Here is an 18,609-nt window from a genome sequence, read left to right as displayed (position 1 = left end):
TATATAGACAGCTAGATTAATATATAGATACATATATAGATTATAGATCATACATATATATATATATATATATATATATATATACATAGATAGATTATAGCTAGATGCATAGATAGATTATATCTAGATACATATCTAGATACATAGATAGATTATAGATACATATCTAGATACATATATAGATTCATATAGATAGATACATAGATAGATTTGGATAGGCTAGATAGATAAAATGGAGGCTCCCCAGAAGAGATGCCGTACATCTGTGGTGTGGGAGCATTTCCATTTAGAAACCCCAAATAAAGTGAGATGTGTGTATTGTGATATTGTGTCAATGTAACCCCTTAGTAGGATTTATCACCAGAAAAGAAAAGGAGGAAAAATATCTACCGGGTCTGAGCTCAACAAATACAAATAAATCACAACCTATATTCATATTTGGAGTCCCGGATTCGGGGTCTCACACCTTGCATTAACAAAACTAATAATAATTTAATAATCTTAAATGTGTGTCTGCACTTGTTTAAATGGTTGTCTACAGTACTAACTGGACAAAAAAAAAATATATATATATATATATAAACCAGTGAATAAAATAAAATACAAAATAGAATTAATGAATAATAATAAAATGAATTAACGAATGAAACAATCAGTTCACTTAACAGTAACTGTATTCACTGAAATCCTTTAACTTCAATTCAATGTGCACGCATCACAAGAATACTTTTGCCCCTTTACAAATCACCATTTGAAAACAAAATATATATTCATCAATGACAATCAAAGAAATAAAATAAAAATAAAAAAATAAACAAAGAATCAATATGTGTACACTGAAGTCCGAGTTCAATGCAATTGACTCAGTTCAGTTCGTGTGAATGTAATTGACTCAGTTCAGATTGTGTGAATGTAATTGACTCAGTTCAGATTGTGTGAATGTAATTGACTCAGTTCGCGTGGAAGTGACTCATTTCGCGTTGAAGTGGAAGTGACTCAGTACCGTTCGTTTGCATGTGAATGCCTACAACAATCTTTGCAGGAATGAACGATGAACGAATCTTTTTTTCTTCCTCGTGAAGGCAGAGTCACAGATGACGCAATTCCTCCACAGTGAAATCCAGCGCGGTTCTCCCTCGCTGCGCGAATCCAACACGATCACGGAGCGTTGAAACAATCCACACTAATGCAATAAAACAGTTCAGACATCCATTTAGGAAAATATTGACAACGATGGTTTAGATTAATGATAGCCACACATGTGGCTCACATCTCTCTCTTCAATGAGCTGGCGCGCATGTGACGTCAGCACCCATCACGAAATGCATTTAACATTCATAACTTTTGAACTTAAAAATATTATTCCCATTACATAAATGTGCAAACAGGTTTTAACAAATATACTGCTACAGCATAAACATTTTACATGTGTTCTATGGCACACTTTATACTCGATTACAAACAGCATTAACCATCCACATTTTCTTATATGAACGAACGGGTGTCGGATTGATTCAAAGCCTCGAAACAATATGGCCCATTTGGTTCAACTGTTTCATTGCTTCACGAAGCCTCGATCTGCCCACCACTGCCAAAAACCAAGAGACAGGAAACCAGGGAGAATGCTCAGAGATGCAGTGTGACACAAACAAAACTTTGCAGTGAGTGAATGAGTGAACATGGAATAAATAGGCTGAAACTAACAAGGTAATGAGATACAGGTGAATGCAATCAATGATGATGAGTCCGGGCAGTGAGTTCTGGGAAATGTAGTTTGTGAGTGAAACATGATAGTCTGGTGTGGAGTGCCCTCTGGTGGCTCTCAAGGGCACTCCAGCTGGTGACCGTTACAATAGGCCTACATATATTCAGTCTGCAGGTGTTACAGATGCTATTCAATCTCTCCATATTTCAGTGCCAGACAGGAAGAATTGAACAATTTGCAATGCAACAAACTTTTATTAAATATGCTATTTATAACTTGTTGCAACTGTCCCCAAACCTATCAGCCATGACAGAACATCATATGCCTGCTAGACACACTGACTTTGACACATGCTAACCATGTAACTTAGAAGTCAACAAAACAATAATTCAAACTATGTAAGTTTTGATTAATTCATACAAAATGCCAGGACATATGACAAAATTACATCTCATGAAAAAAATAACTTTCATACCTCCAAAACAAGTTTTGTTCAAGTTTTGTTCAATAAATGCAGCAGCAGATGTTGAATATGTCTGTCTTCTTGTTGGGGGGAGGGTCTAACTGTGCATGTGCATGAGTGTCCTCACTCTAGCTTGTTTCTGATTGGAGAAAAATGACATGTTGCAACCATCCCCTGTTGCAACTGTCCCCGGTCTCCTCTACGCAAAATTTTAGTTTTTTGCATCACTGATATTAGCCTGTTGCCGGCCGTTGAACATTTCTATCGTAAATCAGTTGTCAAATATTTACATCTAGTTACACTTCACCCCACAATCTTTCAATGCAAAAACTGGAAAGGGACTTGAAAGGGACTTTGGTTGGAATTTGCACTTGTCTTATGTGAACAGTAAGCCCCGCCTTCTTTGATTTGATTGGTCATCTCAAAGATTTTGACATTGACGAGCGCTGTTAGACAGCATTTAAATTTTTCTAATTACATTATGGCCATTTCTAATTATTGCGGGGGACTTGTTGGTAATTATTATGGTGGTTACGGCCCTAATTTAAACTACAATAACTGATTGTATTAATTATGAGATTTTGCATAAAAGTTCAGTTTCTGTGAATTTGAGTTAGGAAGAGTGTGTAGTAGTTGGGTAATCAAGGTAATGAACAGTTCCATGTAAAATAATAAACATTTCATTAATTCATCTTAATTCATTCAATTGTGTCCCTTGGTGCAGTTTTTATGAGTTGTCTATCATTTTTGTTCAACACCACACAGTTCTGTAATATGTGCCCTCTTTGTTTAACCTTTCGAACACATGTTTGGCCGTAACGGTGGCATGGACGAGGGAATGGAAACTGATGACCCATTTGCTAGTTTTGGCATGGGTGGTTTCCCATGCTCCTTTAACACGCGAGGTCCCAGCGGGCTACTGGCCAAAAAACAGGACCCTCCAGTGACCCACGACCTGAGGGTCAGTCTAGAAGAAGTGTTCACTGGCTGCACCAAGAAGATGAAGAATGATTGCTGTCAATTAACAATCGTGGGAGGAGCGTCCGACTGTGTGACGTCACACGGTCAGATGGCTCGATTTGAGAAGCTTTTGATCTGGGAAAACATATAAGGAGATAAAAAAATAAAAAAAAACACTGGATGGATTTTTATCATTATATGATGGTTGTGTACAGGCACTGCCAACACACATTTCAGTACAATCAACTTGTAAAAGTGCATGTACCATTATATGACCCCTTCAGGGCCGACCCGCAGCATAGGCGGAATAGGCAAATGCTAGGGGCGCCACTCATCCATAGGGGTGCCAAAATGAGTGAACGAGTGAAAAAAAAAAAAATATATATTTTATTTATTTTTTACTAATATTATTTTAAAACCCTAAATTCGAAATACTTCCAAATAAAGCAAAAAAACTCCACAAAACTTAACTAAGTCCCCCGACTCCGGTCTGGCGCATCAATCTTCCCCCGCCCAGCGTGTGCGTGAGAAGCAGAGCGCGCGCGATCAGTTGTTGGTAATTTGTTGTGTTGCGTCGCCTCTCGCCGCATCCAATGTAGACAGCATTGCTTTTTGTTTGAGAGGGCTTAACAGACTCAAGCCTGGTTTATACTCGACGCGTCCGCACGAGCGCGAAGGTGCGCGCGGCAAAAATGGCGTCATTGCGGTGTGGCCGGTCGTGCGCGTTGGGTTCGCAAGACCCAATTTCGCCTGGCGGTGTGCGCGACATTTTTTGTAACAAAGCGCGCGGCGCCGCATCCGAAGATGAACGACTTCGAGCCGAATCTGGCCGAGCTCGAACTTCTCACCACACCGGCACCCAGTTTGCACGTCTAAATGAGTTGCTTACATTTAAAAAATGAGCATACAATAGCATAAAAAGTATTTTTAATGAACATAAAGGTCCATGTTTAATAAAAATGTTCACGAAACTTAATGAAATGTTTAGTGAAATTAGAAAATATTTAAGAGATCGTTAATTTAGTTATGTTGTATACACATTCTCATATCCATATATTTTGTTTTATTGTCACGAGTAATAATCTGTCATGATTCCTGTCTTGTGTTCCCCTTGTCTTGTGTGGACTTATTTCCTGTTCTGTGCCATGTTTTATAGTCCTTTGTAGTTTTCTAGTTTATTAGTCTTCCCAGGTGTTTCTAACTAGCCACACCCCCTTGTTATCTTGTTTAGTTTGTTGGTCCCTGTGTATTTATAGCCCTTGTGTTTCACTTGTTACTTTGTCAGTTGTTGTACGTGTAATGGTTGTATCTCTCTGTGATTATACAGCCGGAGCTCCGTTGGCCATGGAGCGTGGTCCATCGCAGATCGCACCATCAGCCAGCACAATTGCGTGCACTGGACCCGTCCGAGGTTGGAGAGGACTGGTGTCCAAGCTGGCCGATCTGCCACTGGCATCTGCCCGAGCAGCCGATATCCCGAGGTCTTCACTGCTCTCAGCGCTCTCATTTCCCAAGGCCGCCATGCCAGAATCTCGTTCCGCCGAGACCACCGATCCAGAGACCGTTCACGTCACGTCTGCCGATCCAGAGACCGTTCACGTCACGTCTGCCGATCCAGAGGCTGTTCACGTCACGTCTGCCGATCCAGAGGCTGTTCACGTCACGTCTGCCGATCCAGAGGCTGTTCACGTCACGTCTGCCGATCCAGAGGCTGTTCACGTCACGTCTGCCGATCCAGAGGCTGTTCACGTCACGTCTGCCGATCCAGAGGCTGTTCACGTCTCGTCTGTTCCAGTGTTTCTGGACAAGATTGCCGCCGCCTCCGAGCCAGAGTCTGTGATGGTCCTGCCCAGCTCAAAGCCCTCTTCGCCGCTGGTCCTGTCCAGAGCCGCCTTCGCCACTGGTCCCGTCTGTTCCTGTCCCTGAGCCGGTGTCTGTTCCTGTGCCCTGGCCGCCTGAAGGGTCGTCTCCGCCCTTGCCGCCTGAAGGGTCGTCTCTGCCCTGGCCGCCTGCACTGCCTGCTCCGCCCTGGCCGCCTGCACTGCCTGCTCCGCCCTGGCCGCCTGCACTGCCTGCTCCGCCCTGGCCGCCTGCACTGCCTGCTCCGCCCTGGTCGCCTGCACTGCCTGCTCCGCCCTGGCCTCCCGTCTTGCCGCAGTCTCCAGGTCCTCTTCCATTCCAAGGACCTGGCCCTCCATCCCTCCCCCGTTCCACCTCTGCTCCTTGACCTTTTTTTTTTTTTTTTTTTTTTTGTGTGGAGTGTCTGGAATCCGCTCCTTAAAGGGGGGGGCTCTGTCATGATTCCTGTCTTGTGTTCCCCTTGTCTTGTGTGGACTTATTTCCTGTTCTCTGCCATGTTTTATAGTCCTTTGTAGTTTTCTAGTTTATTAGTCTTCCCAGGTGTTTCTAATTAGCCACACCCCCTTGTTATCTTGTTTAGCTTGTTGGTCCCTGTGTATTTATAGCCCTTGTGTTTCACTTGTTACTTTGTCAGTTGTTGTACGTGTAATGGTTGTATCTCTCTGTGATTCCCAAGGTTTTGTTCTGTGTTCTCTGTTTTGTGTTACTTTATTAAATCACCCTGCGTTTAGATCCTCGTCTTCGTCTGTCTTCCTCAGCAACATTACATAATCTCAGGGTTTACTGGGTTTTACACAATTCTTTTTGTAGTGTGGTATTAGTGGTGGTGTACTAAAATAAACATTGTCATGTGTGTATAGCTTTCTTCTTCTCACCGCTGATTCCTGATGGTTTAGAGGACAATTACTCGAGTCGCCCCCTGTCGTTTCAAAGAATAGTACAACGGCGTGCACGTCAAGTAAATGCCTCGTCCGTTTGGGGAGGTGCGCATGCAGTCTGCGGAGACTCGCGCTGCGGAGCCAGGCGAAAGTATAAACAAGGCTTCAAGCACCCCAGTAGAAACGGGCCTGGCAGCTCGCGCCAGGTCTAGACACGGTGAAAGTTTCCTGATTGTGACGGATGGCCGAATTTACATGACACATTATAAATTAGCTATATAGTCTGCAAGAGATACAGTGTCAAAAAGAAGAGAAGAGAATAAAAGGGGATAAATACAGAGGTAAAGTGATGGAATGAATGAACAGTTTATCTAATTGCATAGTAGTAAGATACTATAATGTAATGGCAGTTATTTTTACCTTAAACTTCATGCTAGCAGTTGTTCTGAGTTCTCCAGAGGCTGCAGAGTGTGATTTTGTAACAATCATGTCAGTTTTTTAGAGGCATTTAGGCATACTATCACTTTAATGTTTTACTTTTTGTGCATTTTTGGGGGGGATATATGGCTTTTTTTTTCTTTTCTTTTTGGTTTGATAAAATAGCAATGTTTTATGTAAAATTCACATTAAAGAAGACATTTCTGTTTCATTCATGGTGAAAACATGAAATGTGCCATAGTTTAGTGGAAGATTGCTACCATCAACTGGAAAACAAACACTTTTGCTAGTGCTCAATGACTAGTTTGTGCATGGATGACATTTGGACGATGACATCACGGTTTTGTCCAGAGTGCTATATAGAAATGAACTAAATTAATAACTTATTTACAACAAAATTAAACCATCACTGAACTTACTTAAGCTGGACTATATATGACACTATTTTCTTCTAGATTTGCTGTACAGGAGAAGCAAACATTTTTTGCATTATTTTCCTGTTATCACTGTAAAGCTGCCTTGAAATAATCTGTATTATAAAAAGCACTATATAAATAAAGGTGACTTGACTTGAATGCTAGATGTAATGGTCTTGTTATTTGTGTTTAGGCTGTAACGTGTATATATAGGCTAATAGTCATGAACACAATGATGGGGTGAAATGGGCTGTGATGCATGGGGCACCAGGTCAAATCTTGCCTAGGGCAGCAAATTGGTCAGGGCCGGCCCTGGACCCCTTTAAGAGTTTGTATTTTTCTAATCCTGTTCTTCTCTACTTTCTCAGGCACTTTGTGGTTGCCCAGTTAACGTTCCAACACTGGATAATCGCACGGTTAACTTAACAACTCAAGACATTGTCCATCCCAGGATGAAACGGCGTGTCACCGGGGAGGTTCTTCCTCTTCCGAAATCCCCAGATCATCGTGGGGACTTGATTGTCGAGTATGAGGTCAAGTTTCCTGAAAGATTAAGCCAGAGTGCCAAGGACACTATCGCAAATGTTTTGTGGGCTTCTTGAGCCGTGTATACTGCAATGCTGGAGACATTGCCATTGGGAATTTTTGGTTTCATAGTATTTAAAGGATGAATATGAGGGAATGCTGAAATTGTCGAACTGTTATTCTGTAATGTACTGCCAATGAGAGACTATCTGAACCAAAAACATTGCTGGACTAGACTGGTTTATGTCTTTGTCATGTAAATTTTTAGCTTCCTAAATTTTTTGTTTCCCCCCATTTTAGTTTCTTATCAGCAGCCTGATCCTTTGGACACCTCAGGGAAGTCTTTCTGTGAAAGCAGCCTGCACTTTTTCTGCTAATATGGTCTAATGTGACCATTTAGTGCTGCCACTAAAAGTCATTTCCAATATAGTGGTGGCTCAAAGTGATGCTTGGATCCTCTCTCTTCTAAGTATGTAAAACAACACTTGATGCAGAAGTTATATGGTGAGAAACTCAAAAGCTCAAAGTCAGATAGAGGACAAATTTGTAACAAATACTAGATTTATTTAAAATAAATGATTCAAACTACTGATATTGTGGTTCATTTCTTATGCAAAATCATATGGAACCTTTTTCTGTTTTATTACAGGTAATTTATGTTATTGTTTTTAATTGTGAAACTAAATTTGTGGGATACATCTGTGGGATCTTTTTGGATTGTGAGATTATGAGTTATGAATATGTTTTGAGTTTTGAATAGATTGTTTAAAATAAAATAAGATTTGAAATGTTACAGATATCACACTGCTTTAATAAAACACTTTAAGCTGAAAAACAATTGCTTTATCTTATTTTTTTTTTTAGCATATTAAAAGTGTAACCCAGTATACAAGCCTCTAAAAATCATGGTAGTTCCTCTACCAAAGAAATGTTGCACTTAAAGAAATGTATAGATTCACATAAGTGTATTGACCGCTGTAAATATATAGCAGGTTAACTAGTGAAATTTGTAACTGAGTCGGTCACGACAGAATCACTTTTATAAGAATGGCACTTCCTTTGCTGAATATGGATGCTTGTGTCTTCAGTGTTTCTTGATGGTGTTAATTTGAGTCCACAGCAAAGACATCTGAAGAACTTCCTGTACTGCTGCCTGACCTGGACAAGAATGAGAAGAGAAATAGTTTTAAACTCTGGTTAAAAAAACTAAAACACAGAACATGTCCAGGTTATTTTTCAAGAATTTAATTTTAGAGGATGAGAAATGAAAAATTAACTTAACCCTTTAGAACCTGAAGCTAAAATAGGTGTTTCACATATTTAGATTTTTTTTAATCATCCCAATCCCCTCTTCTGCTGTCTAACACTTCTTTCGCCATGTATTTGTTTGTTTCTTTTATTATTGTATGCAATCCAAAACACTCTAACCTGCCGCGCTTCGTATCTCTCTGTTCAAATCCTTCCTTCCCGCGCTGCTGTCATTTGCAGACGGAAAGCATGAAATTACCGTAATAAGCCGTATATTGCCGAAAAGCGTATGTTGTCTACTGTCAGGGGCAATTTGAATGGTTTTGATAGTGCAAAAGGTTGAAGAGTTACGATCAAATGAATACAGCTTGCTGGTATGTGTCGGAACCAACACAGCCGGTTCTAAAGGGTTAAAGGGTTAGTTCACCCCAAAATGAAAATTAGCCCATGATTTACTCAAAGTTTGATTTACATGATTTACCATGAAGTCATACATGATTTACCATGAAGTCATCCTAGGTGTATATGACATTCTTCTTTCAGACGAATACAATCAGAGTTATTTAAAAAAAATGTCCTGGCTCTTCCAAGCTTTATAATGGCAGTGAATGGCCGTTTCGGTGAAAGAGTGACCCTTGACCTGACGCACAACATAATGACGAACACGGAGATAGAGCAAAACAAAACACCAGTCACAAATTTGAGAGAAAATATGAGAGGAGCTTGAGTTTGTTGCCCAGCCCTGTTTGTTTGAACCGCGAGAGGCGTCAAAGCTTACGCCACTCCTACATCTACGTCATACATGCGGCACTGGTTACTCTTTTGGTGCAAGTCGACTTGCGTACGGCCGTCTGCCGGAAGCTAGTTGTTTTAGTCTATATATTTTTCTCACACAAACACGTCGCTTCACTTCAGAAGGCCTTTATTACTGTACGTACACACCGTCGCCGACTTGAGCTTCCAAAGTTACCGAAAGTCATTCATATTCAATGGAAGCTGGCTTCTCTCAGCTGCAAGGAGCGTCAAATCCAACGGTGTCGTGTTTTGAGCGACCAGAGCATCAATCAGAAAGTTGAAAGTAGCTCAACTTTATGGTAATGAGCTATGATGCGGTTCAGCGGCAAGCAGCGGCAAAACGCCAGCAACCAATCAGAATATAGACGTCCTTCACGCTGACTAATTCCGGAGAAACATACGATGTAAACTTTCGTTCCTACCAAAACATTAGTTCAGAGAAAATGGAGGAGAAGCTGATCATCGCCGTTGCTGGGTTTCCTATCATTTATGATATGACATTGTTTGCATATAGGGACCAGTTACAAAAGAATGAGGCATGGGATAAAATAGCTGTGATATTTGATGATTTATAATATTTTTAACTAGTACTGATAGATACTCAAATTTGTTTCTGTCTTGCCAGTAGGGCTGCACTATGTATCGTTTTAAGCATCGATATTGCGATGTACGAATCCACGATAGTCAGGATGTGCGATGTCAAGAATAGGTTGATCCGTGATTCATTAACCGTACGGGCCAGCTGCTCCCCGGCCCTTGACGCATGTGATTCGCGGATTAATTGCACAGTTTAACCATCATAGAGTGAAAGTTTGCCTGTGTTTTTAAGTCCTGTCAGTTTAACAGGGCGCGCTTGACAGGGCATATATAAGAACGAGCAGAGAGAGAGAGAGAGCCCCGGCCACGCACTCACCTTCACCGTCTTCAAACAACACGAGCGCGTCAATTGTTTTTTCGGTTTACATTTCATGGTGTGACACTTCTCTTCTCCCATGATCGAACATAGATTGCTGCTACGTCAGAGTGGCCAAAGCGTCAACAAGCTTCCCCGTACTTTTTGACAAGCGTCCTTGACAGGGCGGCCAGAGCTTCTTTGCAGCTCAAGTCGGCGGCGGAGTGTACGTACAGTTAACCCCCCAGAGCCGTGTGGAGCACTTTTATCATGGATGGATTATCAACAGAAACGGCCATTCACTGCCATTATAAAGCTTCGAAGAGCCAGGACATTTTTAAATATATCTCTGATTGTATTCGTCTGAAAGAAGAATGTCATATACACCTAGGATGACCTGAGGGTGAGTAAATCATGGCTAATTTTCATTTTTGGGAACTAACCCTTTAATATAAAGTAGGTGAGAGAATGATTTGCTGGTAGACTGCCTGTACTGATGCAGACCTGCCAACCTTGCAATTTATTTTGCGTATCGACGACGGGGGGAGGGGGGGGGGGGGGGTATATTGTATGGGCGGTTTGGACGACGACACACATGCGTTATATAGTTGCATTGCATATAATGTGTGCTGGTCAACTAGTCTAAAATCAAGAAACCCCTAGAACACAGTAAAAAAAAAAAAAAAGATTAAAAAAGATAAAACATAGGAACATTGTGTACCATTAAGATAGGCTAATTAATTTATTTTCCAATATCCGAATATGATACTAAATACCACAGGGAAAAGGGCTTCTATTTGTGACGTGCTGTCTTTGCATTTAGACATTGCACATTTTAAACAGGACACGCATTAACTGAATAAATGTTAGCCAATACAAACATATAGAAAACAGTTGACAATGTATAGACAGGAGTCCAATAATAGCATAACGAATCACTTATTCTAAAAATAATATAAAGTAACGTTATAAGTTCCGAATCCGACATATAATGAGGGCTGTGTTAACAGTAAACGTCCGTCATTTAACGAATTTTAAAAGCAGGGATGGATAATACAAAATGCTTTTTGACAGAAAAAAACAAAACAAGCATGAACAAAATTTAAACTTAGCCCGTCAATTTTCATTTTACAATGATCTTCTCTCTGTGTGCCCGCGTCCGTGTTTGAGAGAGAGAGCTCGCGCAGCACTGATACAACGGTACTTTTTAATCCATAAGTAACTAACGCGCTAGTTTTCATACAAAATAAATATGTAACATAATTAGGTAGGCTACTTTAGATATAATTAAGAGTTAAGACAATAACGTAACACATACGTTTCTCAACACTGAGAATGAATGAATAAATAAACGCCTGTTTCTCCAGACTCGTGCTTATCAGTAGGCTAATCCACAAATCACAGCACTTTCATAATCACTGACTAAGCCATAGCGATTTCAAGATTTATAGTTCAGAATTACTTGAGCATTTTATTATTTGCATGACTGAATGATGTCTTCCTCTTTTCTGAGTGACCATGAATAACTTAACGGAGTATTTTAAGATAATCCATGCGATCTGTGTGATCATCGAATCCATAAAATTAAGTTAACTCAACAATCAACTTTCCACATCGACCCCAGGCCGTTTACCTTCAGGAGTCAGAAGTACCGGGACTAACTGTACTGTCCTCGCTTATGACATCAGTCAGACGGCGCCGGCGGCCGCGGGAGTGGAAGGGGGGTCGAGCGGGAATCTTTATTGGTGTCGATTTTCAGTCTCTTTTTAATGATAGGCCTTACGCATCTGTCAATCATCCCCGTTTGCTATTTGGGGAATGAACCCAGCGCTATGATTGGTCGAACTCTTCTTCTTTTGCTCTAGCTTGATTTGAGGACAGCGCGTGCACAGAGGCGTCACCAGGTTTTTGCGTAGTTTAGAGTGACAAATTGTATCAGCGTACTTTGAAGTCAAAATGCGTATCCGCTACGCAAAATGCGTACAGGTTGGCAGGTCTGCTGATGTCTGACCTGATTATTGAGGACACAATAGACCAGGAAGATGAAGGTTCCCTGCTGGGAGTTCAAGATCAGGAAGGGGATCTCCAGCTCCTTCCAGAAACCCAGAATCCAGGAGCAACCAAGAACCACAAACTGAGCCAGTGTTTTAAATGTCATATTCCTGCAGAGAAAGATGGAGAGTTAATATATATATATATATATATATATATATATATATATATATATATATATATATATATATATATATATATTGATTATATTGTTGTGTAAAATCTGCAATTGTCCTGTTATAAGTATGCCTTTTTGTCTGTAGAACACTTCTGTATTGTAATCAACCACACTTGAAACTTGTTTATTATGAAAGTGATTTATGAAGAAAAACTCTGCAATTGTTATTGTAAAATATTTTTTTAAGAAAGTGGTTTATAAAGAAAAACATACCACACTTAATGTTTTAAACATTAATTAAAAAGCATAGAGAGGAACAAAACATGTATTAGAAAGAGCTTTGCTAAAGAAAGAAGATAAATGCAAGCATTACCGTCGGATGTGTTGCGGACGAAGTGCAGAATGCAACAAAGAAGAAAAGTCTGAAGAAGGAAGACTAAGAGGCGAAAGGCGAAAGACAGGTCTGAAATGAATTCCCAGAACTCATGACACCTCAAGACTTAGGATTGGATAAATTGTCTGTTAGAGACTGATAATTTATGAGGGGATTTCCAAAGATGACGACCTCAAGAAATCAGATGGTCTATAAAAGGCTGAAAGGAGAAGATGAAGGCAGACGCTGATTCTTAATGGCCCCTCCGGTGTTACAACGCTTGTAAACGATTTACTCTTGATGTTGTTTTGTCTTGTTTTTTATATATTAGTACTTTATATGTAAACTAATTAACCTGTAGACAATAAAACTATATTTAATTGAAACTAAGAAACTCTTTTGCTACTCTCGCCTGCCAAAAGTCTTTGATTTCTATAAAAGTGAGCTGAACAGACCATGAAGAAATCTTCTGACCTATGGATTGTGAGTATGAAAATTCAGATGCTTATGATTTAGGACACATTTGACTTTACCTAACCTGAGAATAATCAAAATAAGGTTAAAGGTGTCTAGAAATATGGAGCATATAACAATATACACATTTCATGGAGTGTTCAAATCATATTGTTTGTTACTTGGTTCGTTTCATATGTGAAACTTCAGCGTTCAGATTTTTCAAGGTGGAGGTCAGACTGATGATGATGTAGATGAAGAGAATCATGTTTAACTGCACAGTAAGAGAAACAACAGTAATTAATCTTTAATCACTTTTCCTTTTAATACAAAGTCATGATGAGAAATGTGCTTACTGCTAGTATGACGCAAACAGGTCCCTGAAAACTCCAGTTAAAGCCTTTATCCATTTTAATCCAGCACCTGTTTAGAGGAAGAAAAATAATTAAATGAACAAACATGAAGGATGAAGGTGTTGATCTCTGAGTCTCTCAAACTAAACTCACTGTTCACTTCCGTAGCCTTTAGGATTCACCCCAGCAGACACAGCCACCACAACCAGAGCAACCGTATATCCAATCACACACAGGAATCCACTCCTAAGCACCCCCCTCCTTTTGGAGCTGATCTGTGATAGCTTCTTCACACAGATGAAGAGCAGCACAGCTTCAATGAACATCCACACAAAGCCGGAGAGAAAGAGGAAGTGCAGCACACCTGATATCACGGCACACAACACCTGGAGATCATGAGAGACGGTTATGATGATTCTCAGTGAGACTGTGCTGAGCTGTAGGGCTCCTTCATCATTCTCACCTGATGACGGCGTATGAGGCTCAGGAACTGTTGTGTGAGCAGGAACAGAAGGTGAGCCAACAGAAGACTCACGCAGAGGTTGATTCGAGCCACATTATTCACTCCAGGACTCCACTGACAAAGGGCAAAGGTCAACAGGGCCAAACTGAAGAACACCAGCCCCACGATCACACACACCAAATTCAAGACGTCCAGCTTTGAGTCGCTCTGAGGAAACATGTCAGAGTACATGAGTGCCAAATCTGTGCTGTTCTTCAATGCTCACTATAAATGTTCTCGTACCTCTGATGGGCTGCTGGTTTGCATGATGAGAGCGAATGTGGACAGATGAACACAGGAACACACAGTGTAGCTGCTGTTGGTCTTTAAAACAGAACAACCATCTACAATCCACTCGCTGATGCTCCAGTACACACAGGACAGAGAACTGCCGGGCTCAAATTCCTGCAAAAAGAAGAAAGAACATGCAGAAAATAGTATAACACTGAATATTAGATGTTTTCAGATGTTCATCAGTTCTCAGGTTGGACAAAAACACATTTCAGTCTCTCACGCTGATGTGTTTGAGAGTGAAGTTGACTGGTTTGGTGAGTTTACTGTTGGTGGTTTTGGGAAGAGTAACTGAGATCACAGTGGACATCATGGTTTTAATCGTGTCAGTTGATGTGTTGAAGAAGTCTGGCTTCAGTAAATTCTCCATTGTGTTATAACTCATGAAAACCACAGCAGCTGATCCTGTGTGACAGAAACAGAAGAAACTTGTATTCAACACATTAAAACCTTTAGTTAAATGTGGTTTAGTGATATATCTTCTAAAAATGTTTTATTTAAAATGTTGTATTAAAACATATCTCACATACTTGTTTCATTGTTGTTCTTGGCGATCCCAATGAGATCGATGTCCACAGAAGAATTCGTCGTGTCAAGTCGAGGGATTTTATCTAAGGTGACACTGGGTCCAACCATGAAGATTTCAACCTCTGATTTAGAAAATAAGCAGTTATGTTTTGTTTTTTTGTTTTTATTAAAGTTGATTCAATCTGCACAAATGTGCAAAAAACAAAACAATAAAAAGACTAAAATAAAATAACTATTTCATCTAATTACTAGTTTGAACTAATCAGTTAACTTTGTACACAGCAAAATCCCCAGAGTTAATTTAAGTCAAGCTGGTAATGCTGTTTGTGGAGTTGTTTAATCCTCTTTTGCAGAGATCTTGAGAGATGTAATGTCTTCTTTTATCTTTAGTTGATTCATCTTAGGGTAGGGGAGACCGGGGAGTGTTGCAACAGGGGATGGTTGCAACATGTCATTTTTCTCCAATCAGAAACAAGCTAGAGTGATGACACTCATACTGCACATGCACAGTTAGACCCTTCCCCCAACAAGAAGACAGTAGACATATTCAACATATGAATAATAGTATAATAATACTATAATATTATAGTAGGCCTAAAACAGTTAATATTTTCAGAATTCTATATGCTCATTGAGACAAAAAGCTAAAGTTAATCAGTGAAATTTAAGGTATTTTTAACATGTTGCAACCGTCCCATGGTTGTGTTTCAGCTGTCCCCTGGGTTGGGGTCAGTTGCAACATCTGGCTTCTTCCATTTAAATAAATACTGTGAACGATATGTCATATATAATCATCTTTATATGGTATGGGTAATTAGCAGACAGATGCAAGTTTAATATATACAAATTTGGTTGATCTAGTCCCAATAGTCTCTGAGTAACTGAGAGAAATGCAAAAAGTGTTGCAACTGTCCCCGGTCTCCCCTACGTTTACACGACAATGATACGCTTAAAACTCAGAAGTGTTTCCTTTGAGTTTTCAAAACTTTGCATTTTCAGGCACCCAAACTGACTCTTTGTTGTCGTGGAAACGAACGGCCAAAACTTATAAAAAGTTTTACGTTTTTAGTTGAAAACGGTGTCGTGTAAACAGACCCTATGGCTGTGGCTGAAGCGGGTGTTCATCACTAATGCTCAATCATCTCTTAATTAATCACTTAATTATCTCATTAACTTTAACACCGTTAACACTAGGCTTGTTTGAGATGAGCAAAATCTGCGCAGAATCGATCACCGGTGATCACCGCGAGATGCATGCCGGTTAGAAATGTGTCCGAGTGCGGTCCGCCTTGCTCTGATGTCATGCTGACGTATGTCAAAAAACTCTCGCGACCGCAAGGCGCACGTGTCGGATTCTGCAGTCGAGCGCAGTTGCTCTCCACTGACTGCGCTGATCAAAAGCATGATGGGAAACGACTTACTGACGACACAGCTTAATGATCATTGGTTTAAACAACCGTGATGTATTGTTCTCTTTTAAAATGTTTGATTTTAAAACTCTGATATCATGTTTTATACGTTATGTGTGAATATTCCCAAACTATCTGACAGTGCGATCTCTATGGGTTATGCAATGTAATTTTTATAAAAAATAAATAAAAAATAAAAACACATATGTCTGTATTAAAGAAAAAAAAGCTTGATAAACATGTATTTGGAATGGAATTAAATAAGTAGGCTACTTATGGGTGTCTTGTTCATTATATTTATTTTCATATAAAAGCAACAGAACTTAAATTCCATCCAGTTTATTAGCAACACTGTGCACGAGCGTGAATCCCGCGATATCCATCTTTGATCTCACAGGTGTCCGATCCACTGCGTGAAGAGCGAACTGTCCGGCTTGCCTGCTCTTTTTTCACTCCTCCTCTCACTGCAGCCGCCTACTCTCGCATACATTTCAGGCGAGGCAAGTCGCATCTCAAACAAGCCTAATCTTTAGATTGGGACAATATGTACTCTGAGCAGTGTTGATTTAACACTGGGGATTTTGCTGTGTGCCTGTAACGTTGTAGTAATCATGAAGACATTGATTAGCTTGTTCAGGTGTGTTTGATTAGGGTTGGAGCTAAACTCCAGGAAAGTGGATCTCGTGGTCCAGAGTTGAGAACCCCTGCTCTAGACTATATAAACTCCCTGATATCATATATAAGCTCAGTTTCATCATCAATAATAACAGTTTCTCCACTCACCAACAGCAGCAAGAGTAAAACTGACACTGTCATTTGTGTCTGTCGGCTTCACCAATGTAGAGATGAGTTTCTCATTGGCTTTTAACACATGGTTTCCGTTGGAGGCTAGTTCAGCTGGGCTGACTGATGATGAAGACTCTGAAATCTCTCCTGAAGCGTTGAGGACCATATTCAAACTATCGGTCACAGTCTAATTGATTGATCAGAAAAAAAAAGAATTACTGTAAATGTAAATATTAAGAAAGCCAATTAATCAGACCTGCGATGACAATCATGTAACTGACAATTACATTTGATTTGATTATTTAAAAAAAAAATTCTCTTGAAGACTTACAGTCAAAGGAAGCTCTTGATCTGAAATGTTCTCGATCTGCTCTAGAAGATTTTGAAGCTTTTCAGTCTGACTCTGAAATCAAAATTGAGAAGACAGAGTCCACAAACTCATTCTTTCAATTGGCTTTTGTATGCAGAGTATTCACAGCTTATATGGACTGAATGCCCCCATAAACCATCAGCAATTATTAGAAAAGCACATTCATATTTCAGATTACACACATATCTAAAATTCACATGTTATTGCACTGCTTCAGTTCGGACTATTATTGATAGGAGTCTCTACAACTTCAGTTTCAGAAACTCAACTTACGTTGCGTCCTTCCAGCAGTGTTATATTTATACCTGCAATGACAGAAATCAGCATGAAGACAGTAATATAATAAACTGCAAAACTTTGAAAAATAACTATTTTACTAAGCAGCAATTTCAGCAAGAATGTGAATTCAGCAAGATTTCAGTGGTGCGTACCTCCTTCTGCGTACCCCCTCTCTTCCACTTAGACTTCAGTCATACCTTTTCCATTAAGGGACAATATTTGCCCCCTAAATTTATTTCCCAGTGCTTTTTTTTTACCTTTATGAATAACTTTATGAAATAAAAAATGCTTTAAATGAAAAATGTTCAATAGAGGAATATTCAATGACGGAAAAACGAAGTGATTCTTTGAAATATTATACTTCTTGTCTTCTCAATGAGCGAGTCATTGAGTCATTCTTACATTCAGTAACAAAGCAACTAGCTTTATTTATAAATGAATCACTGAATGATTGACTCACAATTATTTTCAAAGCTGCAGAATTGTTTATGAAACACGGGTGTGTGCTGTAGTTCTGCTTTTCTCTTTCGTTGGAACTATTATTTCGTTGCAAAAAGGAGTAAGTACTGATAGTACTGTGTTTAAAATACACGTTTTGTTTGTTGACCTGTTGTATGATAATCAATGTCACGTTTGCCATCGTGTGGATATTTGGGAACAATTGCATTCTTGCTCGTTATCAACATTAAATATCAGTTTTATTGATTAGATATAGCGTATTCATTTTTACAGTGCAGAGTGAGAGATTTAAGACTCAAACTTTCTTTGATGCAAAAACACCTTGTGCGAGTTGTTGTATTAGAATGCTGCTATAATTAACAAAGTAAACCTAACTCAGAAATTGGGCTCTATATGAGTTCAGTGAATCAGGTCAAGTGATTGTGAAATAATGATTATGTTAAAACACAACCAACA

General features: G+C 39.7%; 3 protein-coding genes across 3 annotated transcripts in view; 1 reads left to right on the top strand and 2 right to left on the bottom strand.

The window, feature by feature from the left end:
* The window catches only part of LOC309493640 (uncharacterized protein), a 544,011-nt gene that overhangs the window by 178,291 nt on the left and 347,111 nt on the right, over positions 1-18,609 (bottom strand). The gene's annotated exons all lie outside the window — the stretch shown is intronic.
* Positions 677-8,099, top strand: LOC309494753 (dnaJ homolog subfamily B member 1-like). Its single transcript, XM_082164163.1, has 3 exons — positions 677-3,254; positions 4,456-4,651; positions 7,089-8,099. The coding sequence occupies exons 1-3, from the start codon at positions 2,974-2,976 to the stop codon at positions 7,320-7,322; spliced, it is 711 nt and encodes a 236-aa protein (XP_082020289.1). The 5' UTR covers positions 677-2,973; the 3' UTR covers positions 7,323-8,099.
* Positions 8,088-17,757, bottom strand: LOC309493704 (putative adhesion G protein-coupled receptor E4P). The gene is made up of 12 exons (XM_082162910.1): positions 17,689-17,757; positions 17,377-17,448; positions 17,043-17,232; positions 14,853-14,972; positions 14,546-14,727; positions 14,275-14,436; positions 13,993-14,199; positions 13,683-13,915; positions 13,533-13,599; positions 13,359-13,450; positions 12,192-12,342; positions 8,088-8,403 (listed from the first exon to the last, which is right to left on the bottom strand). Exons 1-12 carry the CDS (start codon positions 17,740-17,742, stop codon positions 8,239-8,241), a joined length of 1,695 nt encoding a protein of 564 aa, XP_082019036.1. The 5' UTR covers positions 17,743-17,757; the 3' UTR covers positions 8,088-8,238.

This window comes from Leuciscus leuciscus (genome assembly GCF_965113295.1).
Source record: "Leuciscus leuciscus genome assembly, chromosome: 3".
Lineage (NCBI taxonomy): Eukaryota > Metazoa > Chordata > Actinopteri > Cypriniformes > Leuciscidae > Leuciscus > Leuciscus leuciscus.
The sequence above is the reverse complement of the archived record's forward strand: the minus strand, read 5'-3'. Positions and strand labels throughout refer to the sequence as shown.